Consider the following 20,199-nt stretch of genomic DNA (forward strand, 5'->3'; position numbering starts at 1 on the left):
ATTTATGTAACACCCAGGGAGTATGCCTATCAGGCATGTGCCTAGCCAAAAACTCTGGGAAAGACCACTCCAATGAGAAAAGTGGAGAAGCAGGAATGGAAGCGGAGGTCACCTCAAGAGAAGAGTGAGGCACCTATCTACATCCAGAGCCCACTCACCCACAGGCCACCTTCAGAGTCGGTGACCCAACACAGGACTTCCACTCATCAGCCCCTATGGGAGCAGCACTTTGGGAACTGCTGCTTCCTGCCCCACCCCTGCCAACACCCTGAAGCCTTCCTGTGGGCAGAGTGGGTGCAGACTGACAGTTGCTGGGTGTGGGCTTGAGAAGAGCAGGGCTAGGGCACAACTCTCAAGCCTGATAAGGGCTCTGCAGGTCTCACTGCCTGGCATGGGGGCTACTTGCCCCATCCTTGCCCTTCACTTAGGGTCTGTCAGCTTCCTGCTGACTGCCCCAGCTTGGAACTCTGTGAAGGTGGGCACCCAGGGGCAGTCCACCCTGAGAAGCCAGGCTGGGGTCTCCCTCTGCTGCCCTCCCCTGATGCTGGTCCACCCAGAGCACTTTCATTGTACTGGCAGTCCTGCACCCTCAGAGCTGCCATTTTCGATGTTTCTCAAAGTTCACAAATTTCCATAAAAATACATTTTAAATGATGGACAGGCGAGCCTGAGCTAACAGGAGTGTTTGGTGGGGAGAGAAGAGCAAACAGGAAGGTGCCCGAGGGAGGAGGGGGAAGAGAAGAGGAAAAAGCAGTTTGTGTTGAACATTCGAACAGCAGCCAGAGGGAGTTTAGAAGGGGATAAAGAAGAAAGCAGGGAGACAAACCGGCCCCCGCCCTGCCATCAGATTCCTAGTCTCCTTTCAAATTGACCCTACTTTCCAGCGACACTAGTTTAAAGGATTTTTAAGACAAAGAAAATGAGGTGAACAGTCTGGTAGCCCAGTTGTTGTGTGAGGTGGGGGGGGGACTCTACCCTACTGATTGGACCAGACCAGAATTGCGGGGGCAGCTGCCCTCCGGAGTATTTTCCCTCCCAATGGTTTTGAGAGTTTGGGAGAAGAATCGGCTCTCCTCTTCTTTCCAAAATAGATTTCGTGATAACCGTCTATGCGGCTCTCCTCTTCTTTCCAAAATAGATTTCGTGATAACCGTCTATGCTCATTTATTTCTCTTTCCATGAACGGCGTCCCAAACCGTATGCCCGCGCTGCTGCGGATCCGTGCGTGCTTCCAGAGGACCCGCGTCGCCGGGTACGATCCTACCGCATGCACGCGCCTCCCTGCACAAGCACACGTACGCACATTTAGAGTGTCTGCAGGAGGCGTGTCCTCGCACCCGCCCTGCGTTTAAGAAGGGATGCTGCCGGGTTACCAAATTCAAACGTAAGTGATAATTTTCCTCTCCACCAGCAAAGAAAGCGGACTACAAAAGTCCCTTTGTATCACAGCAGCTCATTTAATATTATTTATGCATTTTGTGCAAGGAATTGTGGGATTTCTCCCCACGGTAAACAATATGGAAATTTAAAAAATAGCAGTCTTCCAGCGTGTGTCCACAAATACGCACCAGGGTGACCTGGCCTGGCTGTCCTAGGTTTCCCCGGATTCCTGAACCAAGAAGAGACAGGGGAAACGCGAGCGCGCGCAGAGGACTTGTTGGGGGAGGGAATCTTTCTGGGTCGGGGGTTTCTGCGCCAGGAGCCAGAGAACGCGGCCACTTTAAGGGGGGGGAGGGAGGAGGTGGCGGGGGAGGGGCAGCAGGCGGCTCCTGTCACCAGCGGCCGCCCGTGTGTCACGTGGGTGCGTGGCGCTGCGGCCATTGGCCCGAGGCACGTGTCCAGGAGACCGGCCCGCGACGTCACTCGAGGGGGCTCTGTTAAAAATAAGAACAAAAATCCAGAGTGAAAGTGTCTCAGGTTGCGCTAAGTGGCCTGGAAATTTCCTAAGCCCGCGCGGAGGCCGAGGCGGCGAGGGCGCGCAGACGGCGAGGGAGCGCGGGAGGCCCAGCCCGGCTTGGCCCGGCCCGCGCCTCCCGCCCCTCACCCATGCGACTCGGGCCGCGGAGCTCGGCGGGGTTCGGCGGGGGCGCAGCCGCACGCCGGTGGGGCGCCCCGGCCCGCAGCGGGGCGGCGGCCGTGCGGAGGGGGCTTCGAGGCCGGCCGAGCGCAGCGCGGGCCCGCGGGCCTCCATGTGCGTGCTGGCGGCGGCGGGCGCGTTAAGCGCTCGCGCCGCGCACCCTCGAGGGCCGGCCGGGGCGCGCGGGTGGAGACGGCCCGGCGGCGGCTGCAGCCGGAGCTGGCCCTGGCGGGCGTGAGTGCGGGGGAGCGTGCTGCCTGCATGAGCGCAGCTCTAGCCCGGGGCGGCCGAGGCGGCGGCGCCGGAGCCCAAGGCAGCTGGACGTGTAGAGGAGCGCGGAGCCGGATCCCCAGAGGACTACTGTGACTATCTGGAACCGGGTGCTCCGCGAAGACAAGGACCTGCTTCTTTTGAATCTCCCGGCATCCTGGCGAGAGGAACACTCTTGGTATTTTCTAACCCAACTCGTGGATTCGAACGTGGCTCCTCTCCGAGCGCAGCCGCTGATTCGTAAGACCCTAGCCCTGGCGGTGGCCGCCGCGCACACCCTCAGAAGACTCGTTGGGGCAGGAGCACTAGGGTCTCTCAGTGCGCCGCGGGAGGGCCGAAGGCTTCTTTGGAGGAGGGTCCCAGGAGAGCCTATTTGGGATTTACGGTGAAGCATGGAGGAGAATGATCCCAAGCCCAGCGAAGCGGCGGCGGCGGCGGCGGCGGAGGGGCAGCGGCAGCCGGAATCCAGCCCTAGCGGCGGCTCAGGCGGCGGCGGTAGCAGCCCCAGCGACTCCGATACCGGCCGCCGGCGGGCTCTGATGTTGCCCGCGGTCTTGCAGGCGCCAGGCAATCACCAGCACCCGCACCGCATCACCAACTTCTTCATCGACAATATCCTACGGCCGGAGTTCGGCCGGCGAAAGGATGCCGGGACCAGCTGCGTGGGCGTGGGCGGAGGAAGAGTCGGCGGATCCGGCAACGAAGGCGGCGCGGGAGGCGCGGAGGGAGTCGGCGGCTCGGGCGGCGCGGAGCAGCCCCTGGGAACCGGCACCAGGGAGTCCCGGCAAAACCCGCCCTGCGCGCCGCGCGCCGGAGGGCCGCTACCCACTAGTGGCGGCGACTCCCCGGGTGATGGAGAAGGCGGCTCCAAGACGCTCTCGCTGCACGGTGGCGCCAAGAAAAGCGGCGACCCCGGAGGCCCCCTGGACGGGGCGCTAAAGTCCCGAGGCTTGGGCGGCGGCGACCTGTCGGTGAGCTCAGACTCGGACAGCTCTCAGGCCAGCGCCAACCTGGGCACGCAGCCCATGCTCTGGCCGGCCTGGGTCTACTGCACGCGCTACTCCGACCGGCCTTCTTCAGGTGAGCCCGTGAGACTCGGTGCCCCAGCCGGTCCTGGGGAGACCAGCGGGATGCAGGGGCGGAAAAAGACATCCCGCATCCTCCTCTCCATACACATGCCCAGCGACACTTTGTGCGGTTCAGGCTGGCCTGGGCAGCGGCCAGGCAGCGGGAACAGGCTTGATTCCAAATAGACTCCCTTAGGATGGTAGAAGCTAAAGAGGCCTTCTGTTTTTCTCCCCCCCCCCTCTCTGTAGACCCTCAGCCCCCGCAAATCCAAGTTGCCCCGTGTTCCCCCAATTTGATGGGATCAGGGGTAGCTGGAAGACAGGCCCAGAGGGCCGCACTCTCAACCCCTTCCCCCATGTTCCAAGTCAGTCCCAATCAGGACGTCCCAGCCACCCCCAGTTACCCCAGGTGTAGTCACAGAAGAAAGGGCTCCTCTTAATTCGGTGCCTTCTGCCTAGGCTGACCAGGGGAGAGGAAGAAGGACATGCAGAGGGAGGGATGAAAACAGGGGCGCCCTCTCCCCTTTGCTGGCCCTTATTTGCCATCTGCCTTCCCACACGGAGCAGGGATGCACAACTGTCCCCAACTATGTGGCATCTGTGATTGCCTCAAAGTGGGGACCTTCTCGGAGGGTTTCCTGGCTCTGCCAGGAGTGGGAAAGACACAACGTTAGGGGGTGTGCAGAGGTATGGGATATAGTTTTTCATAGAGCCGTTTGATTTTAAAAAGCTAAGTCCTCTTTCTTGTAGAAATCATTAGCTGCATTGCATGCGGGTATTTGGCTGGGAAGTACCATCAGGAGAGGGCTCCATTTGTCCTGAGCTGGCAGCAGAACTGCTCTGCCCCCAACCCTCAACTGTTTTGCAGGAGTCCTTTATCCAAATCGCAGGAAGACTTGGTCACCCTTCAGCTCCTTCCCGCAGAAATGTGTATGTGTATGTTTTTTTTAATTAAATCCAAATTTCTCCAGCTAGACCTGAAATTTGCTCCATTGTTCTCGCCTCCCTCCTTTGTTAATATTTAATTAACATATAGGCTCACAATGTCGGTCGGCCAGGAGCCGGCCGGGCTTTGTGCAACGCCAGCGCAGGATCCCTGCCGGGCCAGGCCTGGGCGGCCAGCAGAGCGACCCCAATCGCTGGCTTTGCTGGGCTTGAACAATCCCGCCTGCCTTCCCACCCTCCCAGGAACGTTTCTGTTCCTGGGCGCTTAAAAAGAAGGGACTGAGAGGGGGCTTTTGCAGAGGTCTGGTTCTATTTCCAGGAATCCGTGTTTGCGTTTTGAAAGAAAAATCAAGACAGAAAAGGGAACTAAAAATTGTGATTTTTAAGGAGATTTTCTTTCCATAAAACACTGTCTTTTCGAGACTGTTTTGTGTAGGCGACAATCGCAACTCGACCAGAGGAGTTTGGGGGACAGGAAGTGTGCTTTTGGGGGTGAGGGGAGAAGTGGAAACCCAGAACTCGATCCAGGAAAGCCATGCTGGGTCGGTGGAGGCGCGGGGTCTCCCGAGGCGCTCCTGCAGTCTCCCATTCTTCTCGCCCCTTCCCCGGCCCTTCCGGCTGGGCTTTCCTCCCTGAATCCGCACCAGCATCAAAGCCAGAGCAGAGCCCTTGCACGCCCTCCAGGAAAGTGGGACGGTGATGGGCAGATGGGTGCCCGGTGTGGGTGTGTTTTACAACTAACTGGGAGTTGGTGAACCGCCCTAGGCTTCCCTCTTCTGCCCAGAGTCCCCTCTTTTGGTTTTGCCTCCTGGAGAGAGTGCATGGCTCCCATGGCAGAGAGGGAGTTCTTCTGCCCACCTTGAGTTTCCAGCTGGTCCCTTATTGGGGTGGGCCCTGCTTGCCCTGTACACCCTCCAACTGTGCCCAGGTGCAGTCCTGGCTGCCTCTTAGAGTGTGCCTCTGCTGCACAGACGGGGGCACTTCCTGGCCCTGAGCAGAGCCGGGTCTGCCCTCTCCAGCCTCTTCCTGCAAAGGAAGGGGTCTCCAAAGTTGAATCATAAGCCTCACAGATGGAGGAACCCGAAGGCCACCACTTCCACCAGTGGCCTAGCCGACCTTGCCCTCACGAGGAACCTCCTGAGTTGAGCTTCCTGGCGCCAAGGGAAAGAAACCACTTAAGCTGCTTCCCTTTGCTCTTGTCACCCTTTACCTCCAATAGCCAGGTCTGGGTGACAACTCTGTGGGAGGAATGAGTGGGATCAGGTCAGAAGTTGGAACCTGCTCAAGGTCAACTGTGCCATCTGTACCCCGGGTCTGAAGGGATGAGGATGACAGGTCATCATGGTTGTTAGCACCCTTGCAGAGGCCAGGCCCGCTCTCCTGGACAGGGCACTGGGGAGAATTGTAATGGATGAAGAAGGAGCTGCCAGGGCCTCAGTGCTCCCTTCCCTCCCAAGAAAGCATGCACGGTCCCTAGTGGTCCTGTAAGGGGAGAGTGAACTCGGCCCTAGGGATAGTGGGATAGTGGCATAGGGGGCTCCTCCTGTTCTCAGGAGCGTCCTGCCCCTGGCACCCTGTGAGGTGTTCCCATTTTTCTCTGTATGCCTCACCCCCTTTTCCCAATCTTAACCCCTCACCTCTCATACCTGCCCCACCCTTTCTTTATTCCTGGTCTGAGATTCAGAAAGGACTGGGGGTTGGGGGGTGGAGAGACAGTTTTGGCTTTTTGCTTTCCTCTGGAAGCCTCAGTTTGTGATGGCCTTTCCACCAGTCTTTGCCTCCATCTCCTTCCCACCCCACACCCACACCTGCCTCCTCCCTGCAGAGGTCTGTCCCTGCCTGTGCTGTGGCTGCTCAGCCTTGAGGCCCTGGGCCAGTCACTTCCTTTCCTCTGGGGAGTCCTTGTGCCCTCGCCTGGGCCGCTTGGGTGCTTTACTGCTGGGTGAGGACTGACCGACTGACCGTAACCTCTTCTCTCTGTCCTGCAAACCTACCCAGGTCCCAGGTCTCGCAAACCAAAGAAGAAGAACCCCAACAAAGAGGACAAGCGGCCCAGGACGGCCTTCACGGCTGAGCAGCTGCAGAGGCTCAAGGCGGAGTTCCAGACCAACAGGTACCTGACGGAGCAGCGGCGCCAGAGCCTGGCGCAGGAACTCAGCCTCAACGAGTCTCAGATCAAGATCTGGTTCCAGAACAAGCGGGCCAAGATCAAGAAGGCCACGGGCAACAAGAACACACTGGCCGTGCACCTCATGGCCCAGGGGCTGTACAACCACTCCACCGCGGCTAAGGAGGGCAAGTCGGACAGCGAGTAGGGTGGCGGGCGGCGCCAGGGCAGGTCTCAGGCCGAAAAAAACAATGCAATAATTTAAAATCCTAAATAAAGGGCCAGTGTATAAAGATTATACCAGCATTAATAGTAAAAATATCGTGTATTAGGTATGGTACTGCAATATTCTATGTATATATAATTTACAGGTGGTGTAAAATCCAAAATATCTGACTATAAAATATTTTTTGAGTTTTTTGTGTTTACGAGATTATGCTAATTTTATGATTTTTTTTTTTTTTTTGCAAAGGGGGCTGCTTAGGGCTTCATCTTTTTTAATCCCCTAAGCTCCATTATGGGACATCGGACACTTTTATTATTATTATTATTTCAAAAGAAGAAGAAATTAAAACAACTTGCTGAAGTCCAAAGATTTTTATTGCTGCATTTCACACGACTGTGAACCGAATAAATAGCTCCTATTTGGTCTATGAGTTCTGCCACTGTGTTTGTGTTGGCTTGATGAGGCCCCAAACTCCGAGCCTGGGTCAGCACCCCAGGCCCTCTCCTCTCCTGGCTGGGAGAGGAGATGCCCAGGGATTTGGACAGTTCTAGGTCTCAGCCAAGAGAATCTGCCCCTCGTGACAGGAGGGCCTGCTCCCAGCCCAGCGGCGGCAGCCTCCCAGGGTGCCTCTCCTCACCCGCCTCCTGAGGTCTCTCTCCCCTGCCGCCTCTGAGGCACAGCGCTCGCTCGCCTCAGTGCGTACGTGTACTTCTGTCTGCGTCTGTGTTGCTGTCCTGTCTGTCCCTTGTCCCACCGCAACCCTGTGGCAAGTCTCAGTGCCGACTCTCCAGCCCCAGGCCCTCAGTGAAGCTTCCCGCTGCATTGGAAACTGTCCCCGCCCAGAAACCAGACCAGGTCCGAGCGGACGCGCGGCCAGGGAGTTGGCTGCCTTCCTGTCCTTTTTCTTTTCCGTTTTTCTTTGGAGTGCCCACTTTGGCTAGAGTGAACATTTTTCCAAGATAGATGGATGTGTGTGTGTGTACATATTTGTGTCTGCATGTGTATGCACACACCAGGCATGTGTAGGGCCGGTGGTTTTGGAACCTGTGGCTATGCTGGCTTTCAAAGGAACTAAGAACATTCCAGGATCTGGAGGAAGGAGGAAAGTGTAAATAATCATTCCCTATCATGTTTTGTCTTTTTTTTTTAAAAAAAAGAAAATATACATTTTATTTTTTGAAGGTGTGGTACAGTGTAAATTAAATATATTCAATATATTCCCCACCAGGCACATATATATAAAAAACAAACACATTATCTCTCTATATAAGTCCACACTGTCTTCTGTTTGTTTTAGGAAAAGGTGTCCAAATGTCCATCGGGGCCAGGAGGGACAGCCCAGGGTTGTGCACATGGCCAAGCTGGGGTCAGGCTGCCTCCCTGAGGACTAGGGGTGGACTTCTCTCTTTGCCTTAAGCCTCTTTATTTCACTGCGACAATAGTTTCATTTTGTACATAATAGTGTAAACTTTTTGAAAAGGAAACTATAAAAACAAGAGTTGTAATTTAAAATTCTGTGAATAACCATCTGCTGCTTAGGAAACTCAATGAGATGACATGCCTTTTTAAGCAGGAAGTAATTTTTTTTTTAGTTTATAAAATGTGCATTTTACAGTTTCAGTATCAAATATTTATAATCTTATAAGAAATGAATGTTTCTATTTACAACTGTGGTTATCAAAATTGTGAACATTTCCACCCCCGCATTTTTGTGTGTTTAAATTCTTGAAAGTTACATTAAATAAAGAGAAACACCTCTTTATTATAAAGTATTGGTGGTCCAAGCTGGAATGATGCTTTTTCTAAGTGTGTTCTGAATTAAGGGGAAGGGCCCTGGGCTACTTCCCAAAAGCTCAGGTGCTCCTGACCTTTGCTCCAGGCGGAGTGGGTTCAGGGCTTATTGTAATAGCATCATTATTTTTTAATGACGTTTTTAATACCTCACATGTGAGCACAGAACCATGAGAATTATGTCCACATTTTCATCACAAGGAAGAGTTGCTGGAAAATATAACTGCTATTCCATCGACTGAATTTTTTCAATCCTGCAAAGTTCAACAGGTTCTAAGTTCCTTCTCTGGCTGCTCAATGGCAGGACTGAAGCGCCTGCGTGTGTGTGCAGGAAGGACTGACGATCCACGTGATACAGAGGCTCCTCAGTGCCATTTTTGTTTTCCTCCCTAAAGCAAATGAGGTTATGTACATCATAAGCAGATTCAGGGAAAGGACTGCTTTCTGGTGCTGACCCTCAGCCTGGAGGGAGGTGTTCTAAGTGATCTGAGGGCCAGTGGTTCAAGGCCCCCACCTGCTGTATTTCCAAACTTCTTGGCTTGAGAAAAAAAAAGTTTTCTTCTCCCAGTAAGAGAAACTCAGAGGCCCTCGAGGATCAGCTGTTGCCAAGGGCGACCTTTTAGGCGTTTTTTATTTGGCGCCGGCCGGTAGGCCACTGAGCTCCCCAGGCGGACACTGGGCTGCAGCCAGCCGGGCGGCGCCATTGGAAGAGGCCTGCGGGCGGTAGCAGGCGGCTCCTGGGACAGGCACAGATGTGTCGAGGGAGAGAGCAGGGGCCCACCGCAAAGGCTGAGAATCCTGGCTACTCCAGCCCCAGGAGTACGCCAGGGTCACCACCCAGGGGCCAGAGCATGTAGGACCCCACCCGAGAGCCTGACTTCTGCATGTCTCTGAGGGTTTTTAGGTTAAAGACAAAAGCACCAGCAGACTTCTGTTGCCCTCTCGGCCTCCGTCTCATTTTAATAAAAAGATAAAATAGTAGCACGAAGCCATCTTTTTATTTTAATTTGTTTTAAAATCATAACACCGGTGAGTTGCAATGTACAGCTTTGTGGGCGTAATGAGTGCCCCGGTTCCCAGAGGACTTCATGCAAACAGGCTCACAGTGACATGGGAAGTTTTTCTTTCATGGCTCTGATAGGGGACTTGAACTGAATGAGTCCTCAAATCCTTGAAACGCTGAGTGGGATTCTCTGCTCCTACGGGTTACTTTTAAATTTCAACAGTGTGTGACCTAAGCCCTCCTGGAGAACCCTGCTGGGCCACCCTCAGCTCCCCAGGGGCATTTCGACCAGCATCCAGCCTGCAGGGGCAGGGGATGAGGCTCCTTCCTGAGGTCCTGCAGGCTTGGGTTCCGCCCAGGCCCCCAGGAGTGCTTGGGTCTGGATCCAGAACGCATACTGCGGAGCCCAGCTACTGGGGGGTTTCAGGAGGCGGGTTTCCAAGTGTGTGAAAACAAAAGCACCTTCAGGAAGTCCTTGCTCCTTTGACCTGAAGGGCTGCCTGCCCGGGGCCTGGCTGGGTCCCGACCAGGCCCAGGCAGAACTGAGTTCTCAGCCTTCCTTAACTCAGCAGAGCCTAGGCTAGAGCCTGGGGACCTAGCCCAGGAAGATGAGCGGTGGTTGCCCAGGCCTGTTAGAGCAGGTGCCCGGGGACGGTGCCACCCAGAGGGTCGGGCAGGGCTCCTTGGCACTCAGATGCCCTTTCTTTTCCCTCTGTCACTGGCCTTGCCAGCAAGAATCAGGGGAGTAGGTTTGACCCCCCAGGCTGGAGTTAGGACCCGGGTTCAATTTGGCCATGGTCTTCTGGAGTGGACCAGTCTTGCACTTTCTCCAAAGCAGGGGAGGGAAGGAGCGGCGGTCTTAGCTTGCTCAGCAAGAGGGCTCTAACTCTTGCCTCCATTGAGTGAAAAATGCGCAACGACAGGAGTTCAGATCGCACGACACAGGTGTGCCAGGGCTCACAAAGGTGTGCCAGGCGACAGCAAACACCCAGACACTATGTACACTGAGGGTGGGCTGGGAGGCCGCATTTTTTTCTGTCTCTCGCGGGTTTAATATCCGACTTGTTGGTCTCTACTCTCCTAGGCAGTTCTTCAAGCGCCCCTGGGAGGGTCCCGGCTCCACCGAATACTGCAGCCTGCCGGATGGGGCCGCCGGGAGCTGGGAGGTTAATAGCGACTGACCACAAAGAGCCTCCTCGAAATTCCGAAGCACGCCCGCCAGGAGGGGCAGAAATCACCCTGGGGGACTGATTTTTCCAACCCGACGCCCCCTATGCACACTATACTCACCCCGCAACCGCAACCCGCGGGGCCTTGGAGCAGGCAGCCCCTCTCTGCAAATCTCGGTGTCACCTCAGAGGGGGCCTAGCTCTGTCTAGACCTTGAAGGGAGGAAGGCAACAGCGAGGTGGGAACGCGAAGCCGCAAGCACGGTGCTTGTGCGCACTGCTCGCGGTGCAGGTGCGCCTGGCAGCTGAGCACGGCGCACCCCGAGTAGGCCACGTTCTTATGAATGATCTCAGATCCCTCATTATACTTCTGCTGCCTGGCCATGGAAAAGAGAAGTCCATTCTTGAGATCGCTTGAAATGTAATAATATTCATTAAAGTAGCTCCTAATTATGTGATTTAATCAAGCGTGGTGGGCACACGCTCTTGGCTCTACTCGGGGAGGAAAACGATGATGGTGTTATTATTATTGTTGTTGTTGGTAACGGCCTCGTGCTGGCCGCGGGGATGACGGCCAGCTCTTCGGCTTGGGCCCAGTCCCCTCAGAGGATTCGGGGAGAGCTCCACGAGGCTTCTCCGAAAGGGTCTGCAGTTGCGGGGAACAGGTGAGCCCAGGCCTAGGCCTGTGCAAGGCCCAAGCAACTCCTGGGAGGGTAGGGCTTTTAGGACCCTCTGTCCCCCGGGGCCGCCGGCGAGGCTTTCTGGGAAGGCGGAACGTTAGGTCCGGAGCCCGGGACCCGCCCCATCGGCTGTCCCGCCCCCTCCTGCGCCGATCTCTGCGCACGGCGGGGAGCAGAAACAAAGAGTCTCCGAGATGTGTCTCCCGGGCTGCCTTTTCACCCTCAGCCTGGAAGGCGTCCCAGAGAGGCCCCCGGCCCCAGCCTCCCTGGAGCCCGGGGGAGAGAGGAGCGGCAGACCCAGTGGGCCTGCGTGGCCCGGCCCCCGTTCTCCGTCGTGGAGGGGGCTGGGTGGGAACGCAGGCGGGAGGGACCCAGTTCTAGCAGAGGGTCCTCGTGGGCGAGGACCGGCGAGGATCACTGTTTGCACCGACCGTCTGGAAGAAATCGGGGCGGGCCGCGGACTGACCCATCTGTCGGGACGTGAAACTTGGCCGCTCGGTCCCGGCGCGCGCTGCCTGCGGAAGGGGCCGCCTATCTCCTTTCAGCGAGCGCCTTCGGGGTTCTCGCCTCCCGCCAAGCCCTTTGTCTAGAAGGGGACTGTCAGGCTCTGTCATCGTGGTTTTCCCTCCTCCTTTCTTCAACCTCTACCCCCTCCACCAACTTTCCTTTCTTCCTCTCCCTTTTCTTTCCTCTTTGGATGGGTAATCACAGGCTCCAGCTGCCAAGAGCCTGCAAGGAGTTGCTGCCCGGCTGCTGTGTGTGTCGCCCCTCCCAGCAGCAGACTGGCCGCTTCTCACCAACTTCTCCAGGACTTCCTGCTCTCGGCCTCGGTTAGGGAGCCCTGGGATGGTGCATCTGAGTTTTCTCTTTAGGTCAGAACTTTGTCTCATGGGTTTTGTTTGTTTGTTTATAGCTTTGTTTCCCTCAACAATATGTGAATTCTGAAAGCTGGCCTTTCTTGAGATCCATGCAATAAGTAAAAGAGCAGAGCCACCCGCCCTTTGCAGAATTCTGCTCCTTCCAGGGCTGGTATTATTACACACACCCCAATTTTGTTATTGTGGTTGAATACACACAACAAAGTTTACCATTTTAACCACTACAACTGTACACATCATATAACCAAAATGCCCCAGCAGTCATTCCCACCATCATCTCCATTAGTCTTTTCATCTTGTAAAACTGAAACTCTGTCCCTTCTAAACAATAGCTTCCTTTTTTTTCCTTCCCACCCCCAGATACTGGCAACCACTCTCCTACATTCTGTCTCTGTGATTTTGACTACTCCAGGCACTTCTTATAGTAAGTACCACTACAGCATTATTTCAAGGAAGTTCCTTAATAAAGCATTTCCGTTATAATGTAAAGGCTCATCTTGCCTTCCAATGCTAAAACAACCAGATGAACACTGGGGAGCTCCCAGTCACCCAAATGAATACGGAATGGGCTCACTTTCTGATGTCCATCTGCTTAGGGAAAGTCAGAGCCTTCGAAGAAACATTAGGATGAGCTCATTTTCCAACACTCACAGGCTCTGTGTCTCACATATTGGCCCACCAGCCATTCGGGTTCCATTTTGTGTGTGTGTGTGTGTGTGTGTGTGTGTGTAAATACTTCTATAACATCCCTTAACATTGAAAGAAGTGTGGTTCAGTGGAAAATACAGAGTTTTGACAACAGACAGCCCTGTGTTCAAATCGCAGCTCCAATCTCACTCCCCAGTGTGTTATTGACTCCCAGGGAGCCCAGCCATTCTTCTCTCAAAGAGAAAGAACATCTATCTAATGGGTTTCCTGCAAGGGCTTTTTGTGAGGTAATGAAGACAAAGGCCTGGCTTTGAATGGGGCCCAGCAAGTGGGAAGCTTAACACTGCTTGCCTGAGCCTGTGGACTTGCTTAGCGCCCGTGCCTCCAAGAACAGGTGCCCTTGTGCGGCAGGCACACACACCTTGCTTGCTTCTGCCAACCAGCGAGGTCTCTGTGCAATTGTTTGGAAAAAGGCAGAGAGAAGGTATGATGCCCCTGAGAGGCAATATCTGCATGGCAATAGAGAGCAGGGCAGAGGTGGTGAGTGAGGGAGAGTAGAAAACGTACTACTAGAAGTTCAGGACTAACTTCTTCTAACACTCTCCAGAATCACGGCTCCCTCCCCCTAAATCGATCCCTGTGCTTTGTGAATGCAGGTGCAAACATTTGCACCCATCTTCACTTCAGGATTTTTGGGGAGTGCTGGGAATTAAACCCAGGGTCTTTCTGTGATAAGCACAACCTCAGACCTTTGCGTTACAGACCCTGCCCCATTTCAGGTTTTTCCCCTACGGTTTTTCTTGACCTCAGAATATGCAAGACATTCTGCCCTGAGTTTCTATAGAAGTCAAATAAATTTATACACACCTTGTTTTCTGTTCCAAATGGTAAATGCCACCCTGAGCATATTGTGCCATTGAGATAAAGGGGACTTGGCTCCAAGCATAGCAAAGAGGTCTTCTTCCCCACCACCAGGTCCCAGAGAGTCAGGGGGGAAAGAAGGTCGCCATGAGCCCTTCCCTGTGTGTGGCAGTGTGTGCACACCCCTCCAGTCCACCGCCCCACCTCATGGCCCTTCCTCCAAGAACGAGTGGGCGTTCTCATGGTGTGATGAGCTATTTTGTCTAAGTAGCGAAGGGTCTAAGTAACCCTTTTAAATTAATTGCTATTTCTATAGCTAAAAGCATAACAGGCTTTGATTACATGCTAACTAGAATGAAACATAATCCTGAGTTAATTATGTGGAGATAATTTTATAATTATATCATTCAATTTAAGAAGCAATGTGTTGTTCACCTCCAATTTTAATAGAATGATGATTCAAAACAAAAGCAGTCACAAATCTACACCTTTTAGAGGGCTCTCAGGGCCCTCTCTTCCTTGTCCTCAAGTGGCTGACTGGGAAGCTGCAGTTACCTGTGTGCTCCCCAGTTGAAAAGGCTGGAAAATCCAGACAAAAGGGGCTGTCTGAGGAGAGCATTTCCCAGCGCTGACCTGCTCTCAAATGCTAAAGAAGCCAATCTGCATTTCTATTCTGTCCAGCTTGTATGTGGAAGTAAAGCCCAACCTCCCAACCGTCCAGCTCCTGAGCCCAGGGAGACTCTCCAGCCAGTGTGAACAGAGTCCAAGACTGACTTGGGTGAAGGTCAAAGCCCAGCCACCCTGCAGGTGGCCCATCCTCTGTCCCAAACACCTTGGAGAGGTGCACCACCCCAGGACTAGGCCTGCCCAACTCTGCCTGTCATGTCCTGTGGCGGTCCTTCCTCCTTCTCTCCCTCCCCACCACCCTATCCCTTGAGCCTTACAGGAAGAAGCTTCAGGGGCTGTTGGAATCCAGGTGACATAGCAGTGCCACACTGGGGCAGACTCAAGGCCCACTCTGATGGCGAACGGCCTTTCCAAAAAGGCCATTTTGGGAGATTTATGATGGGCTGGAGGGCAGAGTATCAGGTTGAGTGACTAATCAATACGTAGGGAAAAGACATCTCCCATGGAGAGAGAGAAGTGTCCTGTGGATCGCGAGCCTCAGAGAAGCAAAGGCCCTTTGGAGGATGGATGCAGGGCAGACCACTGGAGTCACAGCCACACAGCCCCCACCTGACCGCTGGAGGAGGGCGGGACCTTGGCCTCTGCCTGGAGCCAAATGAAGAAGCTCAGTGGCTGTCGGGGCCTGCAGAAGCTGCAAGCACATTTTCACCCAGGTAAGAACCTCCGTGGGGCAAACCAGTGCTGGGCTCCTCGTTTTGTTCCATGAAGATTTGCAGCCCCCTGCCCACCCCATCCCTCCCCCACAGGGGTATTTCATCCGCACTTTTTTTTTTTTTAATAAAAAAATGCTTCCTAGTCAAACTTGAATATGCAATGAGGCGCTAGAGCTTTGTGGCGGAAATATAATTAAACTGGTGAAAGATGTAAAAGATGAAGAATGGGGATGACATCAGGCTGATTTCACACTTGGCAGTCGGATAGCTGGGCCCAAGCCGCGTTCTGGCCACGCAAGGCAGATCAAAGTGCCCTGCCACTGCTAAAAAGGCAAAAGGAGACTTAAGTATGCTAATCCCCAGGACAAATATATTTTAATCTTGTTAGAATACAAGTTAATGCTGCAGCGCAGTGGCTGAACTTGGTCAGACGGTAGAGACCCATTTTTATTTTAGCTATGAATGAGATAGACCTCTTGGTTTATTCATCAGTAATAAAAGTAAATTTACAAAACGAACCCCTCCTTGGGCTGTGTCACCCCCACCTTGAGCTTTCCTGGCTTGGGGGCGGGGATTCTGGAGCCTCGATGGGACTGTCCCCACACCATTCATTCCTCCCCTGTCTTTATGCAGAGGGTCCTGATGGCCGAGAAAGAGCTCAGCTCATTTGGCAGAGGAGAAACGGGAATCTCTGAAATTAATTAAAAGATTCTCCAAAGCAATCTGTTTCCCTGTAGGCCTGAGTTTTGACAAGCAGACCAATTCCTTTCTATCAGCCCTCTCACTTTAATTTTTACAATGTCAATTTTCATTACTATTAAGCATTTGCTGAGCTCCAACTGTATGTTCGGCCTTGCCCTGCTCAGCAACGCGCGCACACTCACGTCCTCCCTCTGTGAGTTTCCGTTCCTGGTCGACGTGCCAGTGTGTGAGTGCGGGGGTAAGGGGAAAATAGTAGACGCATGAAGAAGGAAAAACAACCGTCTGTGGCTCCCCAACAAAGCCATGGGGTCAAATTGTGGGGAGCCACGGAGCTGCTGGAACAGCTGAGCAGGCAGGCGGTGAGCGAGGGGGCGCTGGGCCGCGAGGTCGCAGAAGGTCAAACTGCTGCGGAACCTGTGGCTGATATTGCCCATGGCAGCCGGCTAAAGGCAATCCCTGTCTCTGCTCCAGGATTACAGCTCCCTCCGCCTGAGGCTGGAAGCCCGACTTCCTCTAAGGAGTGCTGCAGTCCCGCATTCCAGGCGCCCGGCCCCAGCAGGGGTGGGTGCACCAGGCTGAGGCGCCGTCAGGACACAGCAGAGGGGCGGCAGTGTCCCCGCCACTGTCCCTGGTTTCCCAGACTCAGGAAAGTCCATTCCTGCCCGGATTCTCTGTGAGAAGCACACATGCGCGCGGCAATACTGTAAACACACAGTTGGAGACTGGCAGTCTTCAAAATCCCTGGGAAGTCAACCAAATGAAGCACGGTGGCCAGCAGCCAGGGACCCCGGAAGGGAAGGGGGTGTCTGGACTCCCTTCCACTGGCCCTCCCCCTTAATCCTGTTAGGGCTCAGTCGCCTTCAAGACACTCTTTTGTGATTCTCTCGCCCCAATCTGGGTCCCCAGACGTTGGTTGTTATACCTTTCTGTCATAAACAGCAATAATAGGAACATTTATTGAGCCCTACTATGTGCTAGAGTCTTGGTCTGCTAGAGCTGCCAAGATAAGGCACAGGAGACAGGGAACTTAAGAAACAGATGTTCACTCTGGGCCTTCAGAGGCTGCCCACGGGTCTCTCTGCTCACCTTGACTTCAGGTGTTGCTGGGAGTTCCTCAGCTTGCAGACTACCATTCCAGGCTCTGGGGCCACAGGGCCTTGTCACCTGGGAGTCTGGGTGCACAGTTCCCAGTCATATTGGACTTAGTGTCTGCCCAGCTCAGGATGACCTCTTCTTAATTCATTTACATTTTCAGCGCCCTATTTTCAAATAAAGTCATATTCACAGGTTCCAAGGGACATGGATTTGAGGGGCTGCCATTTAATCCAGGACGGTCAGCACTGAGCATGTAATGTGGACTGTCCCAAAGTGCTCTCATAGCATACCCCGGCCCTCTCCATATCACCAGCGGCCAGAGGTCAGGGGACTGAGGCTCAGAGAAGTAAAGCTGTGCAGGCACCCAGCAAGCAGCCGGCCACGTGGGCTCTCAGTGTCCTCTGAGGCTCTGTCATCCAGGGCCTAACCCTGACCGGGTCTGTGGGCAGCTGGACTGCATAGTGGGGCTCTTCAAGACAGGGTGCCCTGCGGAGCAGGAGCTCCTCCTCTCTGTGTCTCAGTCTCCTCTGGAGCCTGAAGATAACAGCAGATCCTGGCCAGCGGCAGGCGTGTTGCAAGGACCCCAGGGATGCGCTTGCTCGAGCGCCCTGGTCCACCAGCACACTGGACACATTATGGAGGATCCATGGAGGCTCCCGTTCCCTTAGTCATCCTTAGCTATTATGTTCTACTTGTAAAAAAACCAAACGATAAAGCCTCCGGTTGTCCTCAGCCTTCCAGGCTGTGATGCACACAGCTTCCTCGTCCTGCCTCCTGAGAAGGCAGGACGCTTCAAGTGGCAGTGGACTGGGGCATGGGCTGCAGAACCAGGCCGACTGTCTGAGGTCTGACCCACTCTGGGGCAGGTCCTCCATGTGCTCTTTCCCCAGTGCAGAAAGGGGAGAGGTTTACGTAGTGATGATGCTCGGAACAGGCCTGGCACAGAATATGTGCTCAGGTCACACAGAGAGGACGTCCTGAAGCAGGTCTGATCCTTACCCTCCCTTGCAGCAGGCCCTGCAGATTCAGGGTCCTGCTGGAGCTCCGGTTGAGTGCACCAAGTAAGGAGCACATAGTAGGCACTCAGCACATCATCAATATGTTACTATCCCTAATCCTGCTTGACCACCTTCCCCAGGAGCAGACCGTCAAAGCCAAGGCTCCTGGCTTTGTGTGGGACTGCAAGATGTGGGTCCTGGAACAGCTGACCACGCAGCTGTGCACCAAATCCAGCAGGTGGTCCAGGCGGAGGACAGAGGCAGATGCTTGGCGGAGGACAGAGGCAGATGCTTGGCTGAACCATCCAGGAAGGCTCAAGGTGGAGGCCCCCTCTGGGCTCTTCTGGGACAGGTGCACATCTAATGGAGACAGTTGAAGGACATCCCTTGTCTGTTCTCTTCAGCTTTTGTGTGTGTGTGTGTGTGGTGCTGGGGATTGAACCTAGGGCCTCATGCATGTCTCTTCAGCTTCTTTAGGGCTCTGCCAAGCAGTGGCCTCTGGTGCTGAGTGACCAGGAATGGATGCACTCACCCCACCAAGTGCGAGGGGCCCCGACATGACCACTAGGAGCCATATGTGTGAGCATTTGTCAAAGCACTTTCCAGGGATCATGTCACTTCCTCCACACAGTCGAGGGAGGTGAGTCCCGTGACTGGCACAATACTAGGGAGGCACAGAGGGCAAACCAGCTTCCCCAAGCCACAGAGTAGTAAATGATAGACCTGTCGTTTGTCCCCCAGAGATAATTGACCATGTTTTTTTTTTTTTTTTGAGAGAGAGAGAGAATTTTTAAATATTTATTTATTTTTTAGTTTTCAGCGGACACAACATCTTTGTTTGTATGTGGTGCTAAGGATTGAACCCCGGGCGAGCGCACTACCGCTTGAGCCAGATCCCCAGCCCCATTGACCATGGCTTTTTACAGAGAGACCCTGGGGAAGCAGGTGCAGTGCTAACCCTGAGCGACTAGCCCACGGAGGTCAGGCATCAGCAACAGGCCCAGCACCCAGCAGGGGCACCTGTGGACACCTGCACACTCCTCTGCCTCCCCTGCCATTAGAAGATTCTGAGTTACCACTGACCAACAGTCTGGGGGGTTTGGTGATCTCTCTGGCCAAAGAGCAGGGTGTGTGCTGTAAATTCTTCCTCCACAGCTCTGGACACGGTGGGTGTAGGACCGTGAGGTCCACATGGCTGGATCCCTGCGTGATCTGGTGGTGCAGAGTGCCTTCAAGACTCTTTGGACACATAGGCAGGCCAGCAAGATGGTGCAGCTGACTCCACGCAGCATTGGCCGCTCACCCTGGCCATGCGTGACCCACCTGGAGCCCAGCATGTCATCCTCAGTGATGGGCCCACCCATCCTGAGCGAGGACAGGTCCCTGCCTCTGCCTCTGGGTGTCTGTGTTCTTCCGCCTGGTCTTTCCCAGCTCTCTCTGGCCGCCTAGACCCAGGCACTGCCCAGATGAAAGGACCACAGGGCCATCTGAGGATTTCACTTCGGGCAGAGAACGTAAAGCCGAGGAGAAGTTAAGGACTAGGTAATGTCTCCCGGGTGTATCTGTGAGTTCTGCTCCCTTCAAAGCCAATTAGGTAACACCATCCACGCTCCATCATCGGGGCTCTGAGGCAAGCTTGTCCCCGGCACCTTCCTGCAACACCACAGAACAGTGACAACTCAAGGTTGACGGTCAGTGTCGTCCTTACACCCACTGCCCTTTACCAGTAGAGACTCCTCTTTCTGGGTGACATCTGTCCAGATCGAATAAGTTGGCAGTTTTGTTTCCACTGACTTGGTGTTTGGGTGGACTTGCCTGACCCTTCCGCCCCCAAAATACCAGTGTTCCACACCACTAGACCAGAAGCTCAGCCCGACTTTGCTTTCTGGGTTGCGTTTTCTTGTTTCTCAGAGGCACCTGTTGACTAGCGTTTGGAGTTGCATGTTGTCCTATAGGACAGGGACAGGAGGTGGCAGAGGCCCCGTCCTGCCGTGTGTGGTGGAGCCATCGCCCAGGCGCTGAGTTAAAACCCAGCCTGTTTGCCAAGCTCTGTGTCCTGGCCTAGGGCCGCCAGCACCTCAAGGAAGGAGTGGGTACTCGAAGTTGCACTAAGGAACCCCCCACTCACTGAGGTTGGTACCCATGAATCTGAGTGCCCCAAGGGGGGCCTCCTCTATTTTGCTCCAAGACACCAGTAGCAGTCCTGGTGAAGAGCCAGGGGAGTGCCGAGCAGGGGGCAGGAAAAGGCCAGCCCCTGCACTGCCAGGACAGCAGGGCCATCACCTTGGCTTTATTCAGAACAAAACCAGCTCAAAACAGAAGCAAAAGCCACAACCACAAACA

At 54.4% G+C, this 20,199-nt stretch overlaps 1 protein-coding gene across 1 annotated transcript; it reads left to right on the top strand.

The window, feature by feature from the left end:
- The first annotated feature begins 2,739 nt into the window (after window positions 1-2,739).
- Window positions 2,740-6,674, top strand: En2 (engrailed homeobox 2). Its single transcript, XM_046455139.1, has 2 exons — window positions 2,740-3,427; window positions 6,358-6,674. The coding sequence occupies exons 1-2, from the start codon at window positions 2,740-2,742 to the stop codon at window positions 6,672-6,674; spliced, it is 1,005 nt and encodes a 334-aa protein (XP_046311095.1).
- Window positions 6,675-20,199: the final 13,525 nt, after the last annotated feature.

The sequence above is a fragment of the Marmota monax genome, unplaced genomic scaffold (assembly GCF_021218885.2).
Source record: "Marmota monax isolate L192 unplaced genomic scaffold, Marmota_monax_Labrador192_F-V1.1 WCK01_AAM20220418_F8-fsc00226, whole genome shotgun sequence".
Taxonomy (NCBI): Eukaryota; Metazoa; Chordata; class Mammalia; order Rodentia; family Sciuridae; genus Marmota; species Marmota monax.

What these genes read in the sequence shown, in the direction of transcription:
- En2 (XM_046455139.1), top strand. Translation starts at nt 2,740, where the DNA reads ATGGAGGAGAATGATCCCAAGCCCAGCGAAGCGGCGGCGGCGGCGGCG. An exon ending in CTCCGACCGGCCTTCTTCAG is followed by an intron (nt 3,428 to 6,357) that starts GTGAGCCCGTGA and finishes AAACCTACCCAG; the next exon opens with GTCCCAGGTCTCGCAAACCA.